Source organism: Chiloscyllium punctatum, chromosome 32, assembly GCF_047496795.1.
Source record: "Chiloscyllium punctatum isolate Juve2018m chromosome 32, sChiPun1.3, whole genome shotgun sequence".
NCBI classification, from domain to species: Eukaryota; Metazoa; Chordata; class Chondrichthyes; order Orectolobiformes; family Hemiscylliidae; genus Chiloscyllium; species Chiloscyllium punctatum.
In genome coordinates, this window is record NC_092770.1 from 43,237,723 (window position 1) to 43,260,170 (window position 22,448).

A 22,448-nucleotide genomic window follows, 5' to 3' on the forward strand; every position below is an offset into this window, starting at 1 on the left:
CCAGTGTTTCCACAAGTTAAAATATTTTCAACCAGCCTTTTATTTCTCTTGGCTTCCCAGAACAGGGGACAATTTCTTTTTCCCATTTCCATCCAACACGAATATTACAAAATCAACTGTACTTGAAAATCCATCTGAAAGGTTAGCATGAAAAGAATTAGTACAAAGGAGTAATTTCATGTCCTTTGGTCTCACAAGGCTAGAATCTGGAGTAAGCATTTCTCTGTATTTATTTACCGTCAACTGAAGCATATTTTGTCAAATTACTTAGTTTCAATACATCAACCAGGCATTTGGTCTTGCAGGTGTATAGCAAATTCCATTGTTTGATCAAGCTTCTGTGATGACTCAGCATACTTCCAAAAGATTCTGGATTAGTGGTGCTGGAAGAGCACAGCAGTTCAGGCAGCATCCGAGGAACAGTCAAATCAACGTTTCGGGCAAAAGCCCTTCATCAGGAATAAAGGCAGAGAGCCTGAAGGGTGGAGAGATAAGCTAGAGGAGGGTGGGGGTGGGAGAAAGTAGCATAGAGTACAATAGGTGAGTGGGGGAGGGGATGAAGGTGATAGGTCAGGGAGGAGGGTGGAGTGGATAGGTGGAAAAGAAGATAGGCAGGTAGGACGAGTCATGGGGACAGTACTGAGCTGGAAGTTTGGAACTAGGGTGAGGTGGAGGAAGGGGAAATGAGGAAACTGTTGAAGTCCACATTGATGCCCTGGAGTTAAAGTGTTCCGAGGCAGAAGATGAGACGTTCTTCCTCCAGGCGTCTGGTGGTGAGGGAGTGGCGGTGAAGGAGGCCCTGGACCTCCATGTCTTCGGCAGAGTGGGAGGGGGAGTTGAAATGTTGGGCCACAGGCCGGTGTGGTTCATTGGTGCAGGTGTCCCGGAGATGTTCCCTAAAGCGATTTGCTAGGAGGTGTCCAGTCTCCCCATTGTAGAGGAGACCGTATCGGGAGCAACAGATACAATAAATGATATTGGTGGATGTGCAGGTAAAACTTTGATGGATGTGGAAGGCTCCTTTAGGGCCTTGGATGGAGGCGAGGGAGGAGGTGTGGGCGCAGGTTTTGCAATTCCTGCGGTGGGAGGGGAAGGTGCCAGGATGGGAGGGTGGGTTGTAGGGGGGCGTGGACCTGACCAGGTAGTCACGGAGGGAACGGTCTTTGCGGAAGGCGAAAAGGGGTGGGGAGGGAATATATATCCCTGGTGGTGGGGTCTTTTTGGAGGTGCGGAAATGTCGGTGGTTGATTAGGTTTATGCGAAGGTTGGTAGGGTGGAAGGTGAGCACCAGGGGCTTTCTGTCCTTGTTACGTTTGGAGGGGTGGGTCTGAGGGCGGAGGTGCGGGATGTGGACGAGATGCGTTGGAGGGATAGAGTCACACTTTCTAGTTAGGATTGATTCAAGGTTATTCCTGACCTATTCTGCTAGGTATATCTAAAGGCCCTGAATCCTGTATTCTAATCTCAAGTTGTAGTATATTTTTATTTATTCGGTATAATTCAAACACCCCAGAGCCTCACCATAGATAGTCATCGACATGCATCATAAAGATGCTTGAGTGTTTCCTTTCATGGTACCAGTTGAACATTGCTGAATTTACTTTCTGTTGAGTAGACTACTTTCAGTAAGACAGGCCTAATCAAGAAACATTAAACCCTTAATGCATTATAAGTGCATTTGTTTAATTTCCACAGGTTCCCTTTACCATTGCTGGCCTCTTCTGCTGACATGGCCTGTGCAACGAACATTTTCAGGGTTACTTTTCCCATTTTGGGGAAGTTTGATTTACATCTTAATCTGAGTCCCTCTCTTTTGACTATACAACACAATATGTTCTACATGGGAATCTTATTGAAATGAATGTTAAGATGCCTGTCCACATCTGATTACTGGGAATGTGCCTCGTGGTAGAGGTCAGGTGAGTATAGCACTCTAGGACAGACATTTGAATCCAGTCATTTTAATACATATTTTCCACTTTTGATTTAAAATAAAGAAAAAAAATTGGCATGTATTCTATACATTTTTGATTAACAACTATATATCCCATAATTCTAATACCTTGAAGATTTGCATCTTGTTGGGTAGTTTGCTTGATTTGAACAAGGCACTTGTCTGTTACACTCCATGTCTCTGCTGGGTTGATGACTTCCAGAGCACAATGACTGGTGGTATTTCCATCACTCTCTGCACATATATTGCACACATGGTCATTAAACCATGTTGGTTTCTTAAAGCATGGTGTTGTTGGCTGTTCATCTGGTCATTGTGTCATTCCTGTATAATTTATTGCCCCTGTGATGACTTTGGTTTTTTTGTAATTGGGTTGCTATGGATCCCTGTTTCTGATGATTGATGTGTGCTGTATATGATGGTTTATTCACCTCTTCTTGATGAGCTGCCTTCAGTTCAGGGACAGGCTCCTCAGTTGGACCTATGTGCCTGTATTTAACAGTATATCTGGCATTTACTTTCACTGAGTGATCAAGGTGACAACTGTTCCATCCTGGTCCCAAGTTGCCACTTGAGCTGGCTTTTGTTGAGATGGTTAAATGTTTGTACCCTGACTGGTTTTCGAATACTCAACTCTGGCAAATGTTTATAGATCTTGCGAGAATGAAATTTGGCTTTCTGCTGTTTCACTTCATTGTTTTTCATTCATCACCTGTTACTACTTCTGGCTTCAGCTATTTTAAGTTTAGTTCCTTTTATATTTCCAGCTGCTTTGACTGTAACAATATGAATGGATTCTGATGTCTCACTGTTTGGAGTATCCTTCTTGCATCTCTATTTAGGCCAAATGCTATGCTGGTCTTTCATTTATTTTACTCCTCTAGATCTAGCAGGCAATTCCATTTCCAGTTAGCTTGTCAATTTAGTCAACCTGCAATCTCTTATTACGGAAATCTTTCCCACCTGCAAGGAGGTTTTTGCAGTTTCTAGTGCCATCTTACTTTTGATAGTATACAACTCAATGTTTCCTTTTATCCCTTTATCACCCACCAACTCCAAACTCAATCTTAACTTATCTTTGTTCTACAAAATCCCTGACACAAGCTCCCAAACATTACCACAACCCATTGGGGTAGTGCATTGGAAATCAAGCCCCAATTTTGCTGAAGACATCACAAATGTGAACAAACTAACTTAAAAGTTTCCAATTTCCCTGACTGACGAACTTAGGTTTCTGTACTTAACAAGAAAAAACAGTTTCAGAAACAAATTGTCTTTAGCCAATGGCAGATAGGAAATATGAATTGCTAATTTATAAGTCTTCAAATTAAGAGCTGCTCCTTTTAAAACCCACTACAACACCCATTTCCCCACCCCCCCACCCACACTTCACAAACAGACTCGTAAAGACATGAATATTGAGGTGGAAAGGAGGGGGAAAAAACAGAAACAGTTTGATCGCACCAGTCTGTATCAAGGGAATTGATGAGAGGTACCTTTTGTTCTTTGTCATTGATACAAGGTTATTTGTACACTGATGCTGTCTTTCATTCAATGATTTCAAATTCATCTTTCCACTGTCATTCAAGACATTTTAGTTCTCTTTCAGCAGGAGATTTGCAGAGAAAGGTGAATAAAGGACAGTTAGCTATTACTGCTGATGTCCTGATGCTCCACACAGGAGAGAGGGAAGCACACAAACCTTTTGATGCTTCCTCTTTGCAGACTAAGTGTTTTCTCCTGCACTGGCCCCACACCATCTAAGATCACCTGACCAGGAGTCAATCAAAACATTGTTATCATAGAGGCATAGAAAATAGGAGGAGTAAACCATTCAGCCCTTTTGAGGCTGCTACACCATTCAACATGATCATGACTGATCATCCAACTCAGTACCCTGCTCCTGCTTTCTCCCATACCCTTTCACCCCTTTAACGCTAAAAACTATATCTAATTCCTTCTCAAAAACATTGTGTCTTGGCCTTAACCACTTTCCGAGGCAAGAATTCAAAGGCTCATCGCTCACCGCGTGAAGAAATGTCTCCTCATCTCAACCCTAAATGGTCTACTCTATATCCTTACAAGGTGGCACAGTGGTTCAGTGGTTAGCACTGCTGCCTCATAGTGCTAGGACCTGGGTTCAAGTTCAGCCTTGGGCAACTGTCAGTGTGGAGGTTGCATATTCTCCCCATGTCTGTGCAGGTTTCCTCCCACAGTCCAAAAATGCGCAGGTTAGGAGGATTGGCCATGCTAAATTGCCCATAGAGTCCAGAGATGTGTAGATTAGGTGGCTAGGCATAGGAAAAGGGGTGGGTCTGGGTGGGATGCTGTTTAAAGGTGTTGCGGACTCAATGGGCTGAATGGCCTACTTCCACACAGTTGGGATTCTATGAATGTGACCCCTGGTTCTGGACATCCTGGTCATTGGGAACAACCTTCCTATGTTTACTCTGTCTAGTCAGATCACAATTTTATTGGCTTTGACGTGATTTCCCCCCTCATTTTCTCAATCTCAGTGAAAATAGTCTTCAGTCATCCAGTCTCTTCATATGTCAGACCTGCCAACTTAGGAATCGGTGTGGTAAACGTCACACTTTTTCCATAATCAGAATATCCTTCCTCCAAAAAGGAGATCATTCTGAACACAATACTCCAGCTGTGGCCTCACAAGCCCCTGTACAATTGCAAGACATCCCTGCTGCTATACTTGCATCCTTCTGCTATGAGGGTCATCACACCATCTACCTTCTTCGCCTGCTGCACTAACATGTTTACTTCGGTGACTGGTGTACAAGAACACCCAGGTTTCATTGCACTTTCCCTCTTTCCCAACCTATTGCCATTCAGGTAATAATCTGCCGTTATTGACTTTGGCAGCAAAAAGAGAATCTCATTTCTTACTGCATCTGCCATGCATTTGCCCACTCACTTAGCTTGTTCAAATCACACTGAAGTATCTCTGCATTCTTCTCACAGTTCACCCTGCCACCCAGCTTTGAATCATTTGCAAACTTGGAGATATTACATTTAATTCTCTCATCTAAATAATTATTATATATTGTAAATAGCTAGGGGAAAGTGAGGACTGCAGATGCTAGAGATCAGAGTCGAGAGTGTGGTGCTGGAAAAGCACAGAAGGTAAGGCTGGTTCCGAGGAGCAGGAGAATCAACATTTCATCCTGATGAAGGACTTATGCCCAAAACGTTGACTCTCCTGCCCCAAGATGCTGCCTGACCTGCTGTGCTTTTCTAGCACCACACTCTCGACTTTGAATTGCTATAATCCAAGCATTAATAACTGTGATATCCATGAATCTCTGCCTGCCACTTAGAAAAAAAGACCCATTTATTCCTATTCCTATCTGCCAACCAGTTCTCTATCTGTGTTGTTATATTAATCCCAATCCCATATGCTTTCATTTTACATGCTGATCTCTTATGTGGGACTTTATCAAAAGCCTTCTAAAGGTGCAAGTAAACAACATTCACTATTTTCCCTCTTATTAACTCTATTAATTACATCCTCAAAAAATTCCATTAGATTTGTCAAGCATGATTTCTCTTTCATAAATCCATACTGATTCTGCTGATCTTGTCACTTTTTCCCAAGTGCTCTGCTACTAAATCTTTTATACTGGGCTTTTATAATGTAGCATTTCCCTACTACGGATGTCAGGCTAACTGTTCTATAATTCCCTAATTTCTCTCTAACTCCCTTTTTGAATAGTGGGATTACATTAGCTACCTTCTCATTCAGAGGAACTGTTCCAGAATTTATAGAATCTTGAAAGATGATCACCAATGTATCCATTTTTCGACAGCTACCTTCTTAACTACTTTGGAATGTAGATTATCAGGCCCTGGGATTTATCAGCCTTTAATCCTGTCAATTTCCCAAACACCATTTCCTTATTAATACTGATTTCCTTCTGTTCCTCCCTCTCCCTGACACCCAACATTTTTATGGCTGTTATTTGTGATGTCCTTTGTGAAGATTGAACCAAAATATGTATTTAATTGGTTGTCATCTCTCTCTGTTTTCCATCATAACTTCCCCTGTTTCTGACTGCAAGGGACCTACACAGCCAGGTTTGATTCCAGCCTTGGGTAACTGTCGGCGTGGAGTTTGCATGTTCTCTGTGTCTGCTTGGTTTCCTTTGGGTACTCCAGTTTCCTCCCACAGGCAAGAGATCTGCAGGTTGGGTGGATTGGCCATGCTAAGTTGCCCATTGTGTCCAGGGATGTGCAGGCTAGATGAATTACCCTTGGGAAATTCAGGATTATAGGGAAGGTGGGTGGGATGCTCTTCAGGAGGACAGTGTGAACTTCGATGGGGCAAATGGCCTGCTTCTACACTGTAGGGATTCTATGATATTACGTTTATTTTCACTAATGTTTTTCTCTTCTTATATCTATAGGAACTGTTATAATCAGTTGGTGTGTTCCCGCAAGCTTACTCTCACATTCTATTTTTCCTTTGTCCTCCTTTGTTGAAATTTAAACCCCATTCTCAGATCTGCTGTTTGTTTTTTTTGACTAATTTGTAAGCCTCTTCTTTGGATCTAATACTGATTTCCTTTAGTTCCTTTCTCTCACTAGATCCTATGCTTCCCGACGATTTTTGGGGTTTTATTTTTGACATCCTTTGTGAAGATTGAACCAAAGTATGTACTAAATTGGTCAGCCATCTCCTTGTTCCCCATTATAACTTCCCTGGTATTAGGGTTAATACTACCCCTGATTTTCCTTGTTAGTCTTTCTCATTTCATTGTCAAGCATCTGCTCCTCCTAGTTCAGAGCCCATTAGCTCCATGTTGTATGCTCTTGCTTTCACTGGTCTATGGAAAAGCAGTATTGTACACACCTCACAAATATACTCCAGTAAATTTGACTTTTAAAATTGCAGTCATCTTTAAGGCAGTATCTTCTATTTTTAATCCATAGTCTAGAAATAAAGGAAACAATAATACTGGTCTTTGCAAAGTACTGAATAAGAAATCTCTAAATTGAATGACCGCAATCTTTAACATAATCTGTTATGGTCTATGATAAATTCCTCTTAGGAATGGCAGTGTCTTTTTATAAAAACAACTATGCTTCAGAGGCATCTAACAGATCATCATTCTTGTAAACTTCATCCATGAAGTTTAAGATTCAAACCATCATCAGTATCCAACTGATGGACATCCAACTCAAAGTATTTTGCTTTTGATTTTATTTCGTTTGGAAAGCAAAATACTTCCTTTTATGTTTAAGGATTTAACCCATGTCCACACATCCAGTTTTCTATGGTCAGAGGTGGGGAGTTGACCGGGAGATGGTGCTGGATTAGGAAGGTAGTGTGGTTGTCAGAGGTTTGGGCGTATAAGAGGTCAGGGGAGATGTCTTTAGGGGACTGAGGACTGAATCAGGGTTTCAGTTTAATCGGAGTCCAGGAGTTAGAGTTGATTTGTCATCCACTACCTTCTCCTGGGTATCTATTAGCTTAACTGAGTTGAAACACTCTGTCTGTAAAGAACTCTTTCTACAGGTTCCAGTCGCAGGGAGTTGCCCATTAGAACCTCCAACTGCCCGAGCAATTCCCACTCTGCTATGGCTGGGATTCCACATTGTTTCGATGCATAACTCCAGTCTATGCTGGTCTAACGGTTCTCTTAACATTTGGAATATCATGGCCAACATTTTCCAGATTACAAAACTAGGTGGGGGAACAGTGGTGTGGTGATAATGTCAGACAAGTAGTCCAGACCACAGGCTAGTTCTCTGGGGACATGGGTTCAAATACCACTACAGCAGCAAGTGGAATTTAAATTCAATTAGTAAATCAAAACTTAAAAGCTGGTTTCAGTAAGGGTGACCATGAAATCATTGATTAGTCAATCAGAGAAGTTTTACTTTACGACAGTGTCTTTTTAGCGAAAGAAATCAGTCCATCCTTGTCTAGTCTGGAATGCATGTGGTTGATTCATGACTGCCCTTTGAATGGCCTAGCAAACCTCTCTGTTCCAGTGCAATTAGGCACGGGCAGTGATCTCCATTTCCTCAGATAGAATAAAGAAAACAAGAAGTCCAAGTAAAGATATACAGCTGTAAAGGCTTAATGAGTGAGAAATAAGATTGTAGCTAGGGTGTAATGTCGAAACATTGTTCAAATTGATATTATTCATTTTGGCACCAAGAATAGAAAAGTAGAATATTTTTTAAAAGGGGTGAAATGTATAGATGTTGATGTTAAAACGGACTTAAGTATACTAGTCAAGACTACAAACTTTACCTGTCCACACTTAGGAAGGCACTTTATTTGGTCTTTATTGAAAGAAGGTAGGAGTTCAGGAATAAAGAATTCTTGTTGCACTTATGGGGCTTTGGTGAGATCACACGAGGATTGTGTGTGCAGGTTTTGCCTCCAAATTTAAGGAAGGATAATCTTGCATTGAAAGATTATAAAAGGGTAGATTCTGATAAAGGTAAAAATGTTTGATATGCTATTTCCCCAAAAATAAGGGGACATAATAAGGGGTTGGTCATTTAAGATCGATGTGAGAATTCTTTTTCCACTTAGAGTTGTGAATCCTTGGAATTCTCTACCCCAGAGGCTATGTAAACTCTATTATTGAATAAAGTTAAGGCTAAGACAGACAGATCTTTGGTCTCTTAGGGAACCAGGGAATATGGGAGAAGGGAGAAAACCAAAATTGGAAGCCATGATTGTAATAAATGGTGGATTAGGCTTGATCAGCTCTATGGTCTACTCTTGTTCCTGTTTCATCTGTTATCATAAGGGGTACTAAGGTTATATTCTGCATTATGCTCTCACACAGGCAATCAGTTGGTAATGTAAGTTTTTACAATTTGTTTACAGAATATTGAGTCGCAGGCTAGGCCAGCATTTGTTGCCCATCCCTGATTGCTCTTAAGGTGGTGTTATTGAGCTGTCTCCTTGAAGTGCTACTGTCCTTGAGGTATGAGTACACTCCCAGTGCTGTTGAGGAATGAATTCCAAGATTTTGACTCACTGACAATGAAGGTATTGTGAGACTTGGAGAGGAACTTGCAGTTCCTGGTCTAAGGTTGGTTCTGTGAGCATGGTAACCAAGCTCAGAATGCTTAGGAGATCACCTGGTACTAGATGACCATAGAAGACAACTACAGCAGAGTTTACTATAATCAATATGTGGATTCAGACTATTACTGTCTAATTTTATGGCTGGTTTTGTCAGACTTGTGCCGTTAGAATCAGTTGCACATGTCTGGAGAGCTGTTTGCAATGGAATTTCCTGTATCATTAGAATGTACATGTACATATTCATGTACATTTTCTGTAAAATGGTGCTGAGATGTGATGTGCTGGGATGCTATGACATTGTTATCAAGTCAATGCTGGCTGAAAAATGTGGAGTTTGCAAGAAAGGAGGAACATGTTTAGTTCAGTGAGTGCACTGGCAGTTCACTTGAATGAATACCTGTTTACAGCTTCATGTGCAAGCTTTACAAAAACATCTAAGCACAGAGGAACCAGAAGTAGGAAAAGAAGATAGCAATATGTGGCTCACAGATAGAATTCCTACAATCATCTGAAGTTATTCATGATGCTGATAAAATGGCATTTGTAGTTCTTCCCATTTTACCTTAGAGTATTGTTCTGAATCACAATGTGGAATGAGGGGTCTGAGTAACATGGCCTGTGGTGAGATTTGTGGCAGAATCATATGAGAACAGAGAGTGACACAAGAGTGCAGGAGACTCTCCAGGACAAGGCATGGGGAGAGACAGGTGGGGCATGGTTAGGCCAGAGGGATCATGCCTAGAAACGTCTGAGCACAATGGGACCTTCATCAGATGGGCTGATGGAGTTTAATCTAGATAAATGTGATGCGCTATATTTTGGAAAGGCAAATCAGGGCATGACTTATACTCTTAATGGTAAGGTCCTTGGAGTGTTGCCAAACAAAGGCGGCACGGTGGCACAATGGTTAGCACTGCTGCCTCACAGCGCCAGAGACCTGGGTTCAATTCCTGCCTCAGGCGACTAATTGTGTGGAGTTTGCACGTTCTCCCCGTGTCTGCGTGGGTTTCCTCCGGATGCTCCGGTTTCCTCCCACAGTCCAAAGATGTGCAGGTCAGGTGAATTGGCTGTGCTAAATTGTCCGTAGTGTTAGGTAAGGGGTAAATGTAGGGGTATGGGTGGGTTGCGCTTCGGCGGGTCAGTGTAGACTTGTTGGGCCGAAGGGCCTGTTTCCACACTGTAATGTAATCTAATCTAAAAAAGGGACCCTGGGGTGCAGGTTCATAGCTCCTTGAATGTGGAGTCGCGGGTAGTGAGGAAGGCATTTAGTACATTTGCCTTTATTGATCAGTGCATTGAGTATAGGAGTTCGGAGGTCATGTTGCTGTTATACAGTACATTGTTTAAGCCACTTTTGGAATACTGTGTTCAGTTCTGGTCTCCTTGCTATGGCAAGGATGTTGTTAAACTTGAAAGGGTGTAGAAAAGATTTGAAAGGATGTCACCCGAGTTTGAGGATTTGAGCTATAGGGAGAGGCTGAATAGACCGGGGCTACTTTCTCTTGGAGCATCAGAGGCTGTGGGATGGCTTATAAAATCATGAGGGGCATGGACTGGGTGAATAGACAAGGTCTTTTCCCAAGGGTAGGGGAGTCCAAAACTAGAGAGAATAGGTTTAAGGTGAGAGGGGAAAGATTTAAAAGGACTTGAAGACAATTTTTTCATGCAGAGGGTGGTACGTGTATGGAATGACTGCCAGAGAAAGTAATGGAGGCTGATATAATTACAACACTTAAAAGGCATCTGAATGGTTACATGAATAGGAATGTTTTAGAGGGATACAGGCCAAATTAGATTAGATTACCTACAGTGTGGAAACAGGCCCTTCAGCCCAACAAGTCCATACCGACCCTCCAAGAGCAACCCACCCAGACCTGTTCCCCTACACATAACACCATGGCCAATTCACCTAACCTGCACACTTCTGGACTGTGGGAGGAAACCCATGCAGACACAGGGAGAATGCACAAACTCCACACAGTTGTCCAAGGCAGGAATTGAACCCGGGTCCCTAGCACTGTGAGGCAGTAGGCTAACCACTGAGCCACCGTGCCACCCTAATGGACTAGATTAATTTAGGGTATCTGATCAGCATGGACAAGTTGGACCAAAGTGTCTGTTTCTGTACTGTACATCTCTATGACTCGATACATTCTATAGTTAGGGGAATAACAGGCTCTATATCCCCAACTGAGGAGGTACCAAATGGTAATCTTTCTCCCCTGAGGCAGAAGGACTCTTAATCTGTAATGTATGACCTGTTTCTCAGAGAACAAATTCAGAAAATGTAGTCGGGGTTGGAAGGAATAACGTGGACGCAATTTGTTTATCAAGTTAGGGTTAATTTTGAGTACTTGGTAGGAAGCAGACCTCAAAGTGATGAGTACAGGCTGTTCTGTTGTAACACACGTTTCATTAACGCAAATTCACTGCTATGCGATTGACAAATTATGGATGCTGTTTCTAAAATGCAAACTTTTAAATTGTGTGTCGGCTGTAGCACAATTACAGCACCAACACTTTAAGCACTGTTTCGAAAGTGTGATTTTTTTGTAATGCAACCATCATGTAATGGAAGAACTGATTGTACCCAGATTGTTTTATGATGGGTTTCTGAGGGAGGGAAACATTGGGTTTACCTGGATGCTCTCAGCATCCCTGCCTTGCCATGTCTTTTTGTGCATGGTCCCCTCAGCCAAAAAAATCAGGCTCACATCACTCCTATATTGCCATGCCATTAAGCACAGACTGGAAGCTTGTGGTTGTCAGCAAACAAGGGACGTAGTCTGTCCTTATGCGTGCTGGCACAGTAAGTCAAGGTCAGCCTCCAATACCAGCATGTGACCACCAGAGTTAGGAAGATTTCTATGCAAGGAGTGAGGAGCCAAATGTTGGGTAGTCCACTTCTCCGTCTACATTCATTCTGAGGATTATTTTCTCTCTAGAAGGTGAGAGAGAGAATTAAGTATTGTGGGAGGTGAAAGTTGGGAGAACAACTGTTACAGTGGGTGCCAGTGGATAGCTGTCTCAAGCAGGTGATTTGGCAGTATAGAGGTCACACAAGGTTAGCGGTGTCAGGTGTTAGAGTAGGCAAGAGAGAGTGAGGGAAGTTGTTAGAGAGCAGGAGAGTATGAACCTTAGTGGGAGGTGAATACAGTAGCAGGGATGGAGTGAGTGTGAGGTATCGGAGACAAGGTGGTACTTTTATGCAGACAGACTGGAGAAGGAGAAACTCCTTCATACGCTGCTGTGCATTGTGCCTGACCAGCCATGTGGACAACCTCAGACTAAGCTGGCATCGTCTCCTGTCATGGCCTCCCCTGCTCGTCCTGGGGGAAAGGGAACATCCTGCCTCTGCACCATCCTGTACACCAGGACTTTCAGGTCCTGTTCACAAAGCAGGCCAGAGATCTCTGCTGTTTGCCACGTCTGTGGCAGCTGTGAGGACTTGTGCATGGCAGCTCCAGACTGACAGTGTATGTCTGGGTGCCTTTTAAAGATGGTGCCAACAAAAAGGATGCTGGTCAATTTCAAAATATCCAGTAAGACAATAAGACATAGGAGTAAAGGTTAGGCCATTCAGCCCATCGAGTCTGCTTCACCATTCAATCATGCCTGATTGTTTCTCAATCCCATTCTCCCACTTTCTCCCCATAACCCTTGATCCCCTTGACAATCAAGACCCTATCTATCTCCACATTAAATATACTCAGTGACCTGGCCTCCACAGCCTTCTGTGCAGTGAATTCCATAGGTTCACCACTCACTGGATGAAGAAGCTTCTCCTCATCTCCATTCTAAAAGGTCTTCCCTTTACTCTAAGGCTGTGCCCTTGGGTCCTAGTCTCTCCCACTAATGGAAACATCTTCCAACATCCTCTCTGTCCAGGCCATTCAGTGTTCTGTAAGTTTCAATTTGCACACCTCCCAACATCCTTCTAACCTCTATCGAGTATAGACCCAGAGTCCTCAACTATTAAAATAGTAATACATCTTTTTTCCTCTTCTCCCTACCAAGAGAAAATTGCATGCATTGATAATGAAAATATGTACATATTAGGTAATTGCAAAAGTATTTACACAAAAATAACAATTGAAAAAAAACGAGACTAAGAATTCAATTAATGCATAATAGATTGTTTGACCATCTTTCCAGATCTGGAGACTACAGTACAACATGGATAAAAGCGAATTACTGCAGATGCTGGAATCTGAACCCAAAAGAGAAAATGCTGGAAAATCTCAGCAGGTCTGGCAGCATCTGTAAGGAGAGAAAAGAGCTTTGACAAAGGGTCAGTTAGACTCAAAACGTCAGCTCTTTTCTCTCCTTACAGATGCTGCCAGACCTGCTGAGATTTTCCAGCATTTTCTCTTTTGGTTACAGTGCAACATGGTTGTTTTCAACTTTGTGTGCATTGGGCTCTTGTATGTTAGTTGTTGGAATGACAATCTCCACACACTCATTATCCAAGCAAATCTTTAGGTTTGCTCAATGCAGAGTTTGAGTACTATACAGTTCCCTGAGTTGGCTTCTGGTTCTCCTCAGTGTTGCTCCACCACATGCTGTGATTTCATAAGATCTAGGTTCACTACACACTTTGGATAACTGTGAAGAAACAGGTTCCATGGGTAGGCCTTATGACTATGGATTTTGTCAAACACACAGATTAGGCGGTTTTGCAACAGATTGTCAGTCACGTAAAATCCTCATTTTCCCTTTTTCAAGAGCTTGCCTTGTGTTTGTGAGAACTTGGACAGATGAAGGCTTGGCAGAGTTCTCCCAACTTGCCTTCAAACTATGATCTCTGATGGTGGTAAACCCATCTCCAAAGGCATCGTTTTTAGATGTAACATAGCAATACCAAGATCCTGTTTTGTCACCTTGCACTTCACAAAAAGTGCTTTAATCATGCAAACCATTTACTTGGCAAGACCATTGAATCTGGGATAATGCAGTGAGGCTATCGCATGTATTATGCCCTAGCTGACATACACATCTCTGAAACGTCTGCCTATATATTTATACCCCTTTGTCACACATGATCGTTTCAGGATGTATCAAATAAACTGAATATTGCATTTTGTGTCTACTACAGATACACTTGAAGTGTCCTTTAATTGTCTAACAATTGGAAGTTTCGAAAAGTAGTCAATGACCAGGGGAAAATTGTCACCATGTATGGACCAATGGGAAGATGGTTCTTTGATATGCTAATTGTAACTATTTTCGCAAAGCTTTTATTGATTTCCTGTCTACTACATGGTGTCCTATTCAAGTGTCTTTTTTACATTATGCCTGGAAGAAGTTGTGACAATATGCCTTGTGTTCAGGTGATTGCTTTCCTTTCAAAATTACACCTTCTGAGGTAGCTAGTTCATCTCTGAATGCCAAAAGCATCTGATAATGTTTGGCACCTCTTGACCATGTCAGACCATCTTTCTATGAAAATGTTCATTGGTAGATCATTTGGTGTTTGTTCCTAAAGTTGGTTGCATTTGTGATGACCAAAATTATTTTTTTTAGATATTTTTATTGAAAATTTTAACATGTTTTAACAAGTTTACAAAAGAAAACTAAAAAAAAGGTCCAAGTATAAACATTGATATACAGTTGAATCTTAAATAAGTGATAACCAAAATTATCAAACAAGAAAAAAAAGAAATACCAAGAGAAAAAAAAAGACAAAACTCAACTAACTACTCGTCTAACTTACAACTAACCAGAGTGTATCATTAAAATTCTTACATTATTCAAGAGAAAAAAAACAACGGATAACACATAAATTGAGCAGCGATATACATGCTCGGAATGTGTTAACATCAGATCACAACAAAACCCGTATTTATCCAAAAGATCCCGAGCATAGAACATATAAAATTCACAACAATAAAAGCTCTTTAGTACATTCAGATCAGTATTAATAAAAAAAAATTTCTAAATAGTAAAAAAAAGTATAAAACGTATTTAAATGGAGATCTTCCCCCTTACCCCTTATTCCCAGGCGGCATCACTTCCTTTCCAAAAAACCCCCATCGTAACCTCTCCCAACCAGTGCCCCACCCTTGACCCAGGCACCCCACGATGGGATAAAGAAAATTCAAGTATACTACTGAACTAAAACTAACAGTGAGTACACTGTCCCCCACACCCCCCCCCCCCCCCCCCCCCACACCAACGTCTGGATATATTTGGTAATGTTAATACCATATATAAACATATATGACTATAAAATTACAGTCTCAGCAAATAATAATTAAATATATTAATATGAAATAATAGGAGAAAACAACCCCGCTCCCAAGGACAAAGATAAAATAAGATAAGGTAGCCACCTTCCCCCCATCTACATTAACTAAACCCCGTGGTCTATATATATATAAAACAAAAGGGGGGAAAGGAAATCGCTAAGTAAAGGATGAATAAATAAACTAAATAAACTCTTCTTCCCACCATCCACCCCCCCCCCCCCCCCGGAGATAATATTAAACAGTAAGATAATGAAAGGAAAAAAAAGGGGGGTAAACCGGGGTGGGGGGTAGGCAAAACAACATCAATTAACTCTTATAATTTGTCTAAGAGAGTCCAAAAGTTCCTTGGCCTTCTCTGGTGATCCGAAGTTATACACGGACCCTTCATGGCTAAAGCGTAGTATAGCTGGGTAGCACAAGGAGTATTGAATGTTTAAATCCCTTAAACACTTCTTTGCTTCATCAAACACCTTCCTCTTTCAGACCAAAGCTGGGAAAAGTCCTGAAATAACATAATCTTGGATCCTTTATAAGTCATGGCTTGGGGATCTTTCCCAAGATTTCTGGAGGCTTCCAAGAGCATCTGCCTGCCTCTCCTTATAGCTCTGCAGCCAGAACAGGACCGGGCGGGGGCACTGGTTCGAGCCGGGCCCGTGTATTGCAACCCAGTAGGCCCATTCTACCCTTACCTGGCCTGATCCAGCCTCCAGATTCAATAACTGCGGAAGCCACTGTTCAAGGAACCTTGTAAGCTGGCTTTCTTCTTCCCGTTCGGGAAGGCCCAGCAAACAAATATTTTGTCGATGACCTCGATTCTCAAGGTCATCAGTGTGATTCTCTAAGGTCCGGACTTGCTGCTCGAGAGTCCAGACCCGACCCACGGCTGATTCTGCAATGGCCTCGGAGGTTGCAGCCTTTAGCTCCGCCCCTCCAACTCAGCATTCAATTTCTTCGATGTCTCGGCCGTGCTTTTGTAGCCCGGCCGAGAATGAATTCCACCGACTTCAGGACTCTTCTATGAAAGCATCGATCTTTGCGTCAAGTTTGGAGATTATTTCCGCAAGGCTCGCCACCATAGGTAAGTCCCCCGGGACGGCTGCGGATGCCTCTGCTGCAGCTGGGGAGGGTGGGGGAGGAGCTCCTTTCCCCCTAGTCATTTTTACAGGAGAATGAACTGTATAAATTTAGTACTAAACCACTAATTACATTAAGTAAAAACTATTTTTAATTGATTTGGTGAGTGTGGTGGGGGAGGGTGGCCCACTTTGCCTAGGTCTTGCTGAGTCGCCGCCATCTTGGATCTCTCATGACCAAAATTATTAAACCATTCTTAAGCACATTTTCATCCCCTGTCCATACTGTCTACTTGCAGACTTGCAAGTGTAGTGGAATTTCTGTATTCTTATGCAGATTTTTACCTTTTAGTACCAAGTTTGCAGCAGACATCTGTCAATTTTTACATTAAATCATTGTAGTCCAGGTGATGCAGCTATCAATGGTTTGCACCAAATTATTTTCACTGGATTGTATTTGTTTGCACTGGGAATTGCACACTGGTGTTATGATGCCAAATCCTAAAAACAGTATTTAAATGCTACATATTGGAATAATTAGATGTTGTGTTGTGATAGACTTTTCAATGCAAATGCAATTTGTTTATCATCTTATGTGATATGATGCTTTGTTTTTGAGATGCATTGACTTCTAAGATTGTCTTATTTGGATTGTGGTACTGTAGGATGCAAGTGTCTGCTGAATAGCTTGTTTGAGAGATTCAGACATGTATTAATGGGCCCCCTGCCGTACATATGGAATGTCTTTCCTTAAGTAAGCTCTTAACAATGATGCCTTGTTAAAAAAAAATGGTATACATGGTTCTAGGAAGTTTATAAAATCTGAGATGTCTTTGCAGGTCTTCCTTGTCTTGGAGTGTAGGCATATGGTTATACTACTTAAAATTTAGCTGGGTCTGGATGCATTCCAAAGTCTGAATAAAAACAAAGAAGTTGATCTGGTGCGTTCACCTGTCACTACTTTGTTTTGAATACAGGTCCTTCATGATAAGCTGCCACTATCAGCAAGTGCAAATTTTGTTTGTGCTGTTCATTAGTGTAGCCCATTTTGACAAGATTCTCAGCAACACGTACACATTCCAGTACACTGTACGTCCTGTCATTTTTTTCCCATGTGCTGCTGGAATAGATCCTGCCTGAAGAATGGGCCGAACGGTAGCTCCTGGAGGAAATACATTCCAGTGTTCTGAAAGTACAAATTTCGAGATTTCTCTGTGAAGTGAACTGACTAGAAAGTATACTTAATGTCAAGCTTGGAAAGGAATTTAGCTCCTGTCAATGTGGGAGTTAGTTCTACTAAAGTTGGAGTCCTGAGTTGTCATTTCTTTAGAGAAAGGTTAGTGCGTCTTAGGTCCAAACGTGCTCTGATTATACCATCTTTCTTTCGAACTGCACACATCTGTAACATGACAGATAATACACACCGGTAATACCACTGAGTTCCATATGATCCAGTTCTCTCTCTCACTTCAGTTATTGGTAAACTTTACACTTTCTTGGAGAATTGATTGAACTGCATCTTTTCTGAGGTACTAAACAGCATCCCTTGCCATTAAATCTGTCCAGGAATTTTTGTAAGTCCTTGCTTGAATCAGTGCATGTGTTCTGGCCTCTTTTCTTGTAATTGGTTGTTGTTAATTTCATGAATGCACATGGATAGCAGTGAATTGAGGGCTGCGTAGGTGAAGTTACTATATTTTACATTAGGATTAAAACGATATCGTGGGCCTAAGGGCCTGTTCTGTGCTGTACGCTTCTATGTTCTATGTTTAAAATGTTGAACTACTTCCATCCTGGTTGTCCTGCTTCAGCTGGTTTATTCAGGTCCAGCAGGTAAAATACTTGTGGTTGCTATGCAGAATTGCCATAGCTGCATTCGTCAATTTACCAATGGAAGGGATGGGTGACCCATTAAATGCAATCAGTTTTGTTGTTGTACGTTGTACCATTGACATTAAATGATCTGGGTACATAATCCTTCAGAATTCTGACTGGTAGGATGTTTGCAATGGCTCCATGTTGACTTTGATCAAGAATTTGAGTTTGCCATTTTTTTTGGATTTGTGATATTAATCGTGGTAAAGGCTTCTAACTGGTTGACTTTGCCCACACAACATGTTACTTTCACAATGTAGAAAGCTTGTTTTCCTTTTTTCAGGTTCTTTCACCTTCTGGTCTGTCTTGCAACTTGTATCCATGTATGTTCTTGTATTTTTGCAAGTCTCTAGTGCACTCCTTGTTGTTGCTCACATGCTGTGTGTTTGATTATGTTTTGTTATAGACTCTGGCTGCACGTCTGGAATCAGATTTTCTTTTGCATTAGAGAGCCCATTGTTCTTTTGTACTGCAGAACTTGTCAAGATTTTGAAATGTAAGATAGCTTTACAGCAGACTCAACAGACCACACTCTCAACACACCATATTTTCTTTCTGCATCCTGGTTACTACATCTAATACATGTAGATCTTGTCCCACAATTACTTCATATTTTGTCATCTTTTAACAGTTTGTTGATGTCCCCAAGAAGTCTCTATGAAAAGCTTTAATGGGTGTTGAAGCCATAACTAACTCCACTCTGACAGGTCAGCCTGTGAGAAATCATCACCTTTGCCTTGTCACAGCACCTACCAATGAATTGATCATTAATTGTTGCTTATAACTCATCAGCTCTAGACAGTAAATTCTGCTTGTTTTTGCACAAAGCAGGTCCTCCAACTATTCCACCCCCAACAGGCCTAAACTTTTGACTCTATGCAACTCCTTATTTCCAATGGCTATCTTTATTTTTACTGCTACTTGTCTGGTTCTGCAAAGGCTAAGTCTTAAAAGTCAGAAGTTACACGACACCAGGTTATAGTGCAACAGATTTATTTGAGAGCACAAGCTTCTGGAGTGCTGCTCCTTCATCAGGTGAAGCACCAAAAGTTTGTGATTTCAAACAAACCTGTTGGTCAGAATCTATTGTCGTGTGACTTCTGACTTTGCCCAGCCCAGTCCAACACCAACAACTCCACATCATAAACGTTAAAAAAGCATAGCTCCATCTTTTGTTTTTAAAAAAAACTAATTTCAGAAAGTATTCCAATGGTGGAGCAGAGTTAAGATTTTATATTATGACAATTTAAGGGAAGTAAATAAACTTAATGCACAAACTTGAAGCCCATTCTTCCACTTTCATGTGGTGATATCACCACACCCTTAATTCAGTTCTCCCATGTCAGTTGTCATTCATTCCTCAAATGCTAGGCTTGCCCTAACTTACTATATCTTGCTAGAGGAAACAGTATAGAATACACGAGGTGTCTTGCTCTTCCAGTGTGAAATGGTGAAATCACAGATACACTGCCAGTGTCAGTTTATTGAAGAACTAAATAATGGAAACATGGTGATGTGTAGAGGAGGAATAGTAGAATCTCATCAGCCTTGATAATGTGTTCACAGAATATGCCTGGACAAGAGTCTTAAGGAACATCATATCCATTAGGGGAGACAGATTAGTTTCCAAAGAAATGCAAGAACAGAAAAGACCATAAGGAATAGGACCAGGAGAGTGTCATTTGGACCCTCAAGCCTAATCTGCCTTTCAACTGAATTGTGGCTGCTCCGACAATCCTCAAGCACAATCTCCTGTCCTTTCCCCGTTACCTTTGATTCCCCACTTTGATCAGGAATCTACTTGCTTCAGCCTCAAATATACACAAGGACTCTGCCCCTAATTCACCATCTATGGTAAGGAGTTCCAAAGACTCTCAACACTCAGAAGAAATTCCTCCTTATTTCTGTCTTAAATTGGTGCTCCTTTTTTCCGAGACTTTGGTCCTATCTCTCCCATGAGGAGAAACATCCTCTCAGCATTTACCCTCTCAAGCCCCTTAAGAATCCTATGTATTTGAATTAGATCATTCTTACATTAATGATTCAATCTTTATGCTTCCTTTTTTCTAATTCTTTGTTAGGATTTGAAATTTGAGCAAAAGGCCCAAAATTTCAACTGGAGGCATTGGTACAATTTAGTGACTAGTGTTATATTTTACAAAATGTTAGTAGCTATCTAAAGGAGGTATAAAATGTGAATAGCCTGTGTAGTGAATGTGGTTACAGGCAAGTTTAGATCACTTATTTCTTTTGATACAATTTCTTGCAGTTTGTATTCTGATGTGTTTGACCTATTATCCATTTCTTCAGTTTAAAGAAAATACCTGCAGCGGAGAGTGAAGACTGTGGAGATAACGGATCCAAAGATAGTTCAAAAACAATGGAACGAGTGGAGACATTAGAAATCATGTTGGGGAAAGAGAAAGTAGAGTGTTCAGCTCTGGTAGTAGGTAAGAACCTCATATTTTCCATAAACTGTAGGAGATTCTGTAATTAATTATTTGATATGAAATCCTATTTACTTCAATTAAAGGAACATGCTCATCGCCTGTTCTGGTAACGTGACTTACGTTTGAGTAAATCAGGCTTGAACATTAATTAATTCCTGTGTTTAACTCTAAACATCTAGATTTGATTATTCTAACACATGCCAGCTTCGCACCTTCCATCTTAAGGATATCCAAAATGCTACTGCCAATGTTGTAAGTTGCACCTCACTAGTACCCAGAAACAAACACCGAATTGCTGTTTACAGTCTTGTTAACTTGTCCCTCGTGATGCTTCCACACAGGGTTGTAGTCTTTTATAGACATAGGGAGAGTTGAGGCCCTAGAGTCACTTACAAGAAAAATGAGGATTTTGAAATCAAAATTCTGCTTATCCAGGAGGCAGGGGAGGTCAATGAGCATAGGATTGATGGGCGAAAGCAATTTTAATGCAGGTTAGTACATAAACAAAGTTTTGATTGGCCTTAACTTCCTGAAAAGTACACTGTGGGAGAGGCAGCCAGTTAGCAATTTGGGCATTTCCATTCCTGAATATTTTTACTTTTCTACACCATTTAGTCTCTTTTCTTTATAAGTAATATGCAATATTCTTATTTTTATTGTTGAATCTCACATTTTTCATATTGAAATTAATTTGTTAATGATATGCCCAATTTGAAAATGTAATATATAGTCATTTGTTGCATTCCTATTGACGTCACCCTGAAATAGGTTTCATCTTTAAATTTAGAAGTTGTGTTTTTGATTCTGAAGTCTCAATTGTCAACAAGTTGAGAACAAGTCACCTCAGCACTAAACCTTTTGAAATCTTGCTTACCACCTACCACCACTGAATAATTACCTTTTAGTTGTGCTCTATCTATCATGAAGGCAGCTAGTTATCCATCCTAAGTCAGAAACAAAAACAGAAGTTGCTGGAAAGACTCAGCAGGTCTGGCAGCACTTAAAGAGAAATTAAGAGATCATGTTTCGGAACGGAAGGGTCACCAGAACTGAAACATGAACTCTTCTTCCTCTTCACAAATGCTGCCAGACCTTCTGAACCTTTCCAGCAACTTCTGTTTTTGTTTCTGATTTACAGCATCCGCAGTTCTTTCAGTTTCTATCAATTCTAAACATTGTCTCCTGAGTTATAATCTTAATTATGTGGTGTCCTATTAAAGTTCCCTTTTACAGTCCATGTAAACTAATTTCATGGTCAACTCTTGGTCTCCCTTGCCATGCTGTCTGCTGTTGTCCATGTATCCAATGTAAATCTTGTTCCCCTTCCTCAATCTTTTCCTTCTGTCCTTTATATACCTTGGTAACTTATTAGTGTTTAGCTTATGCTTGTTTTTAGTGGAATATGTTTTCCCTCCACCCCATTGAGCACCATTTTAAATATTTTCCAATGCTGTTCTGCTCTATTCTTTGCCAATATTAGTGCCTACTTTATCTTCCCCAAATTCAATGCTCGGTTTCTGTCCAATATATTACCCTGGGTCTTTGTCATATTCTTGCCTTTCTCAAATGTTATGTTAAAATGCAAATATTATGGCCACTATTGTCTAGACTTTAACTTACTACTTTTTAGTTGGTTTAAACCCCATTAGGGCGGTACGGTGGCACAACGGATAGCACTGCTGCCTCACAGCGCTAGAAACCCTGGTTCAATTCCCGCCTCAGGCGACTCTCTGTGTGGAGTTTGCACATTCTCCCCGTGTCTGCGTGGGTTTGCTTCGGGTG

At 41.2% G+C, this 22,448-nt stretch overlaps 1 protein-coding gene across 1 annotated transcript in view; it reads left to right on the plus strand.

Moving 5' to 3' along the window:
- nrip2 (nuclear receptor interacting protein 2) overlaps positions 1-22,448 on the plus strand; it is a 67,679-nt gene that overhangs the window by 31,048 nt on the left and 14,183 nt on the right. Inside the window, exon 4 of the mRNA XM_072552196.1 lies at positions 20,527-20,666. Within this exon, the coding sequence (XP_072408297.1) occupies positions 20,527-20,666 (140 nt within the window). The remainder of the gene's footprint in view (positions 1-20,526; positions 20,667-22,448) is intronic.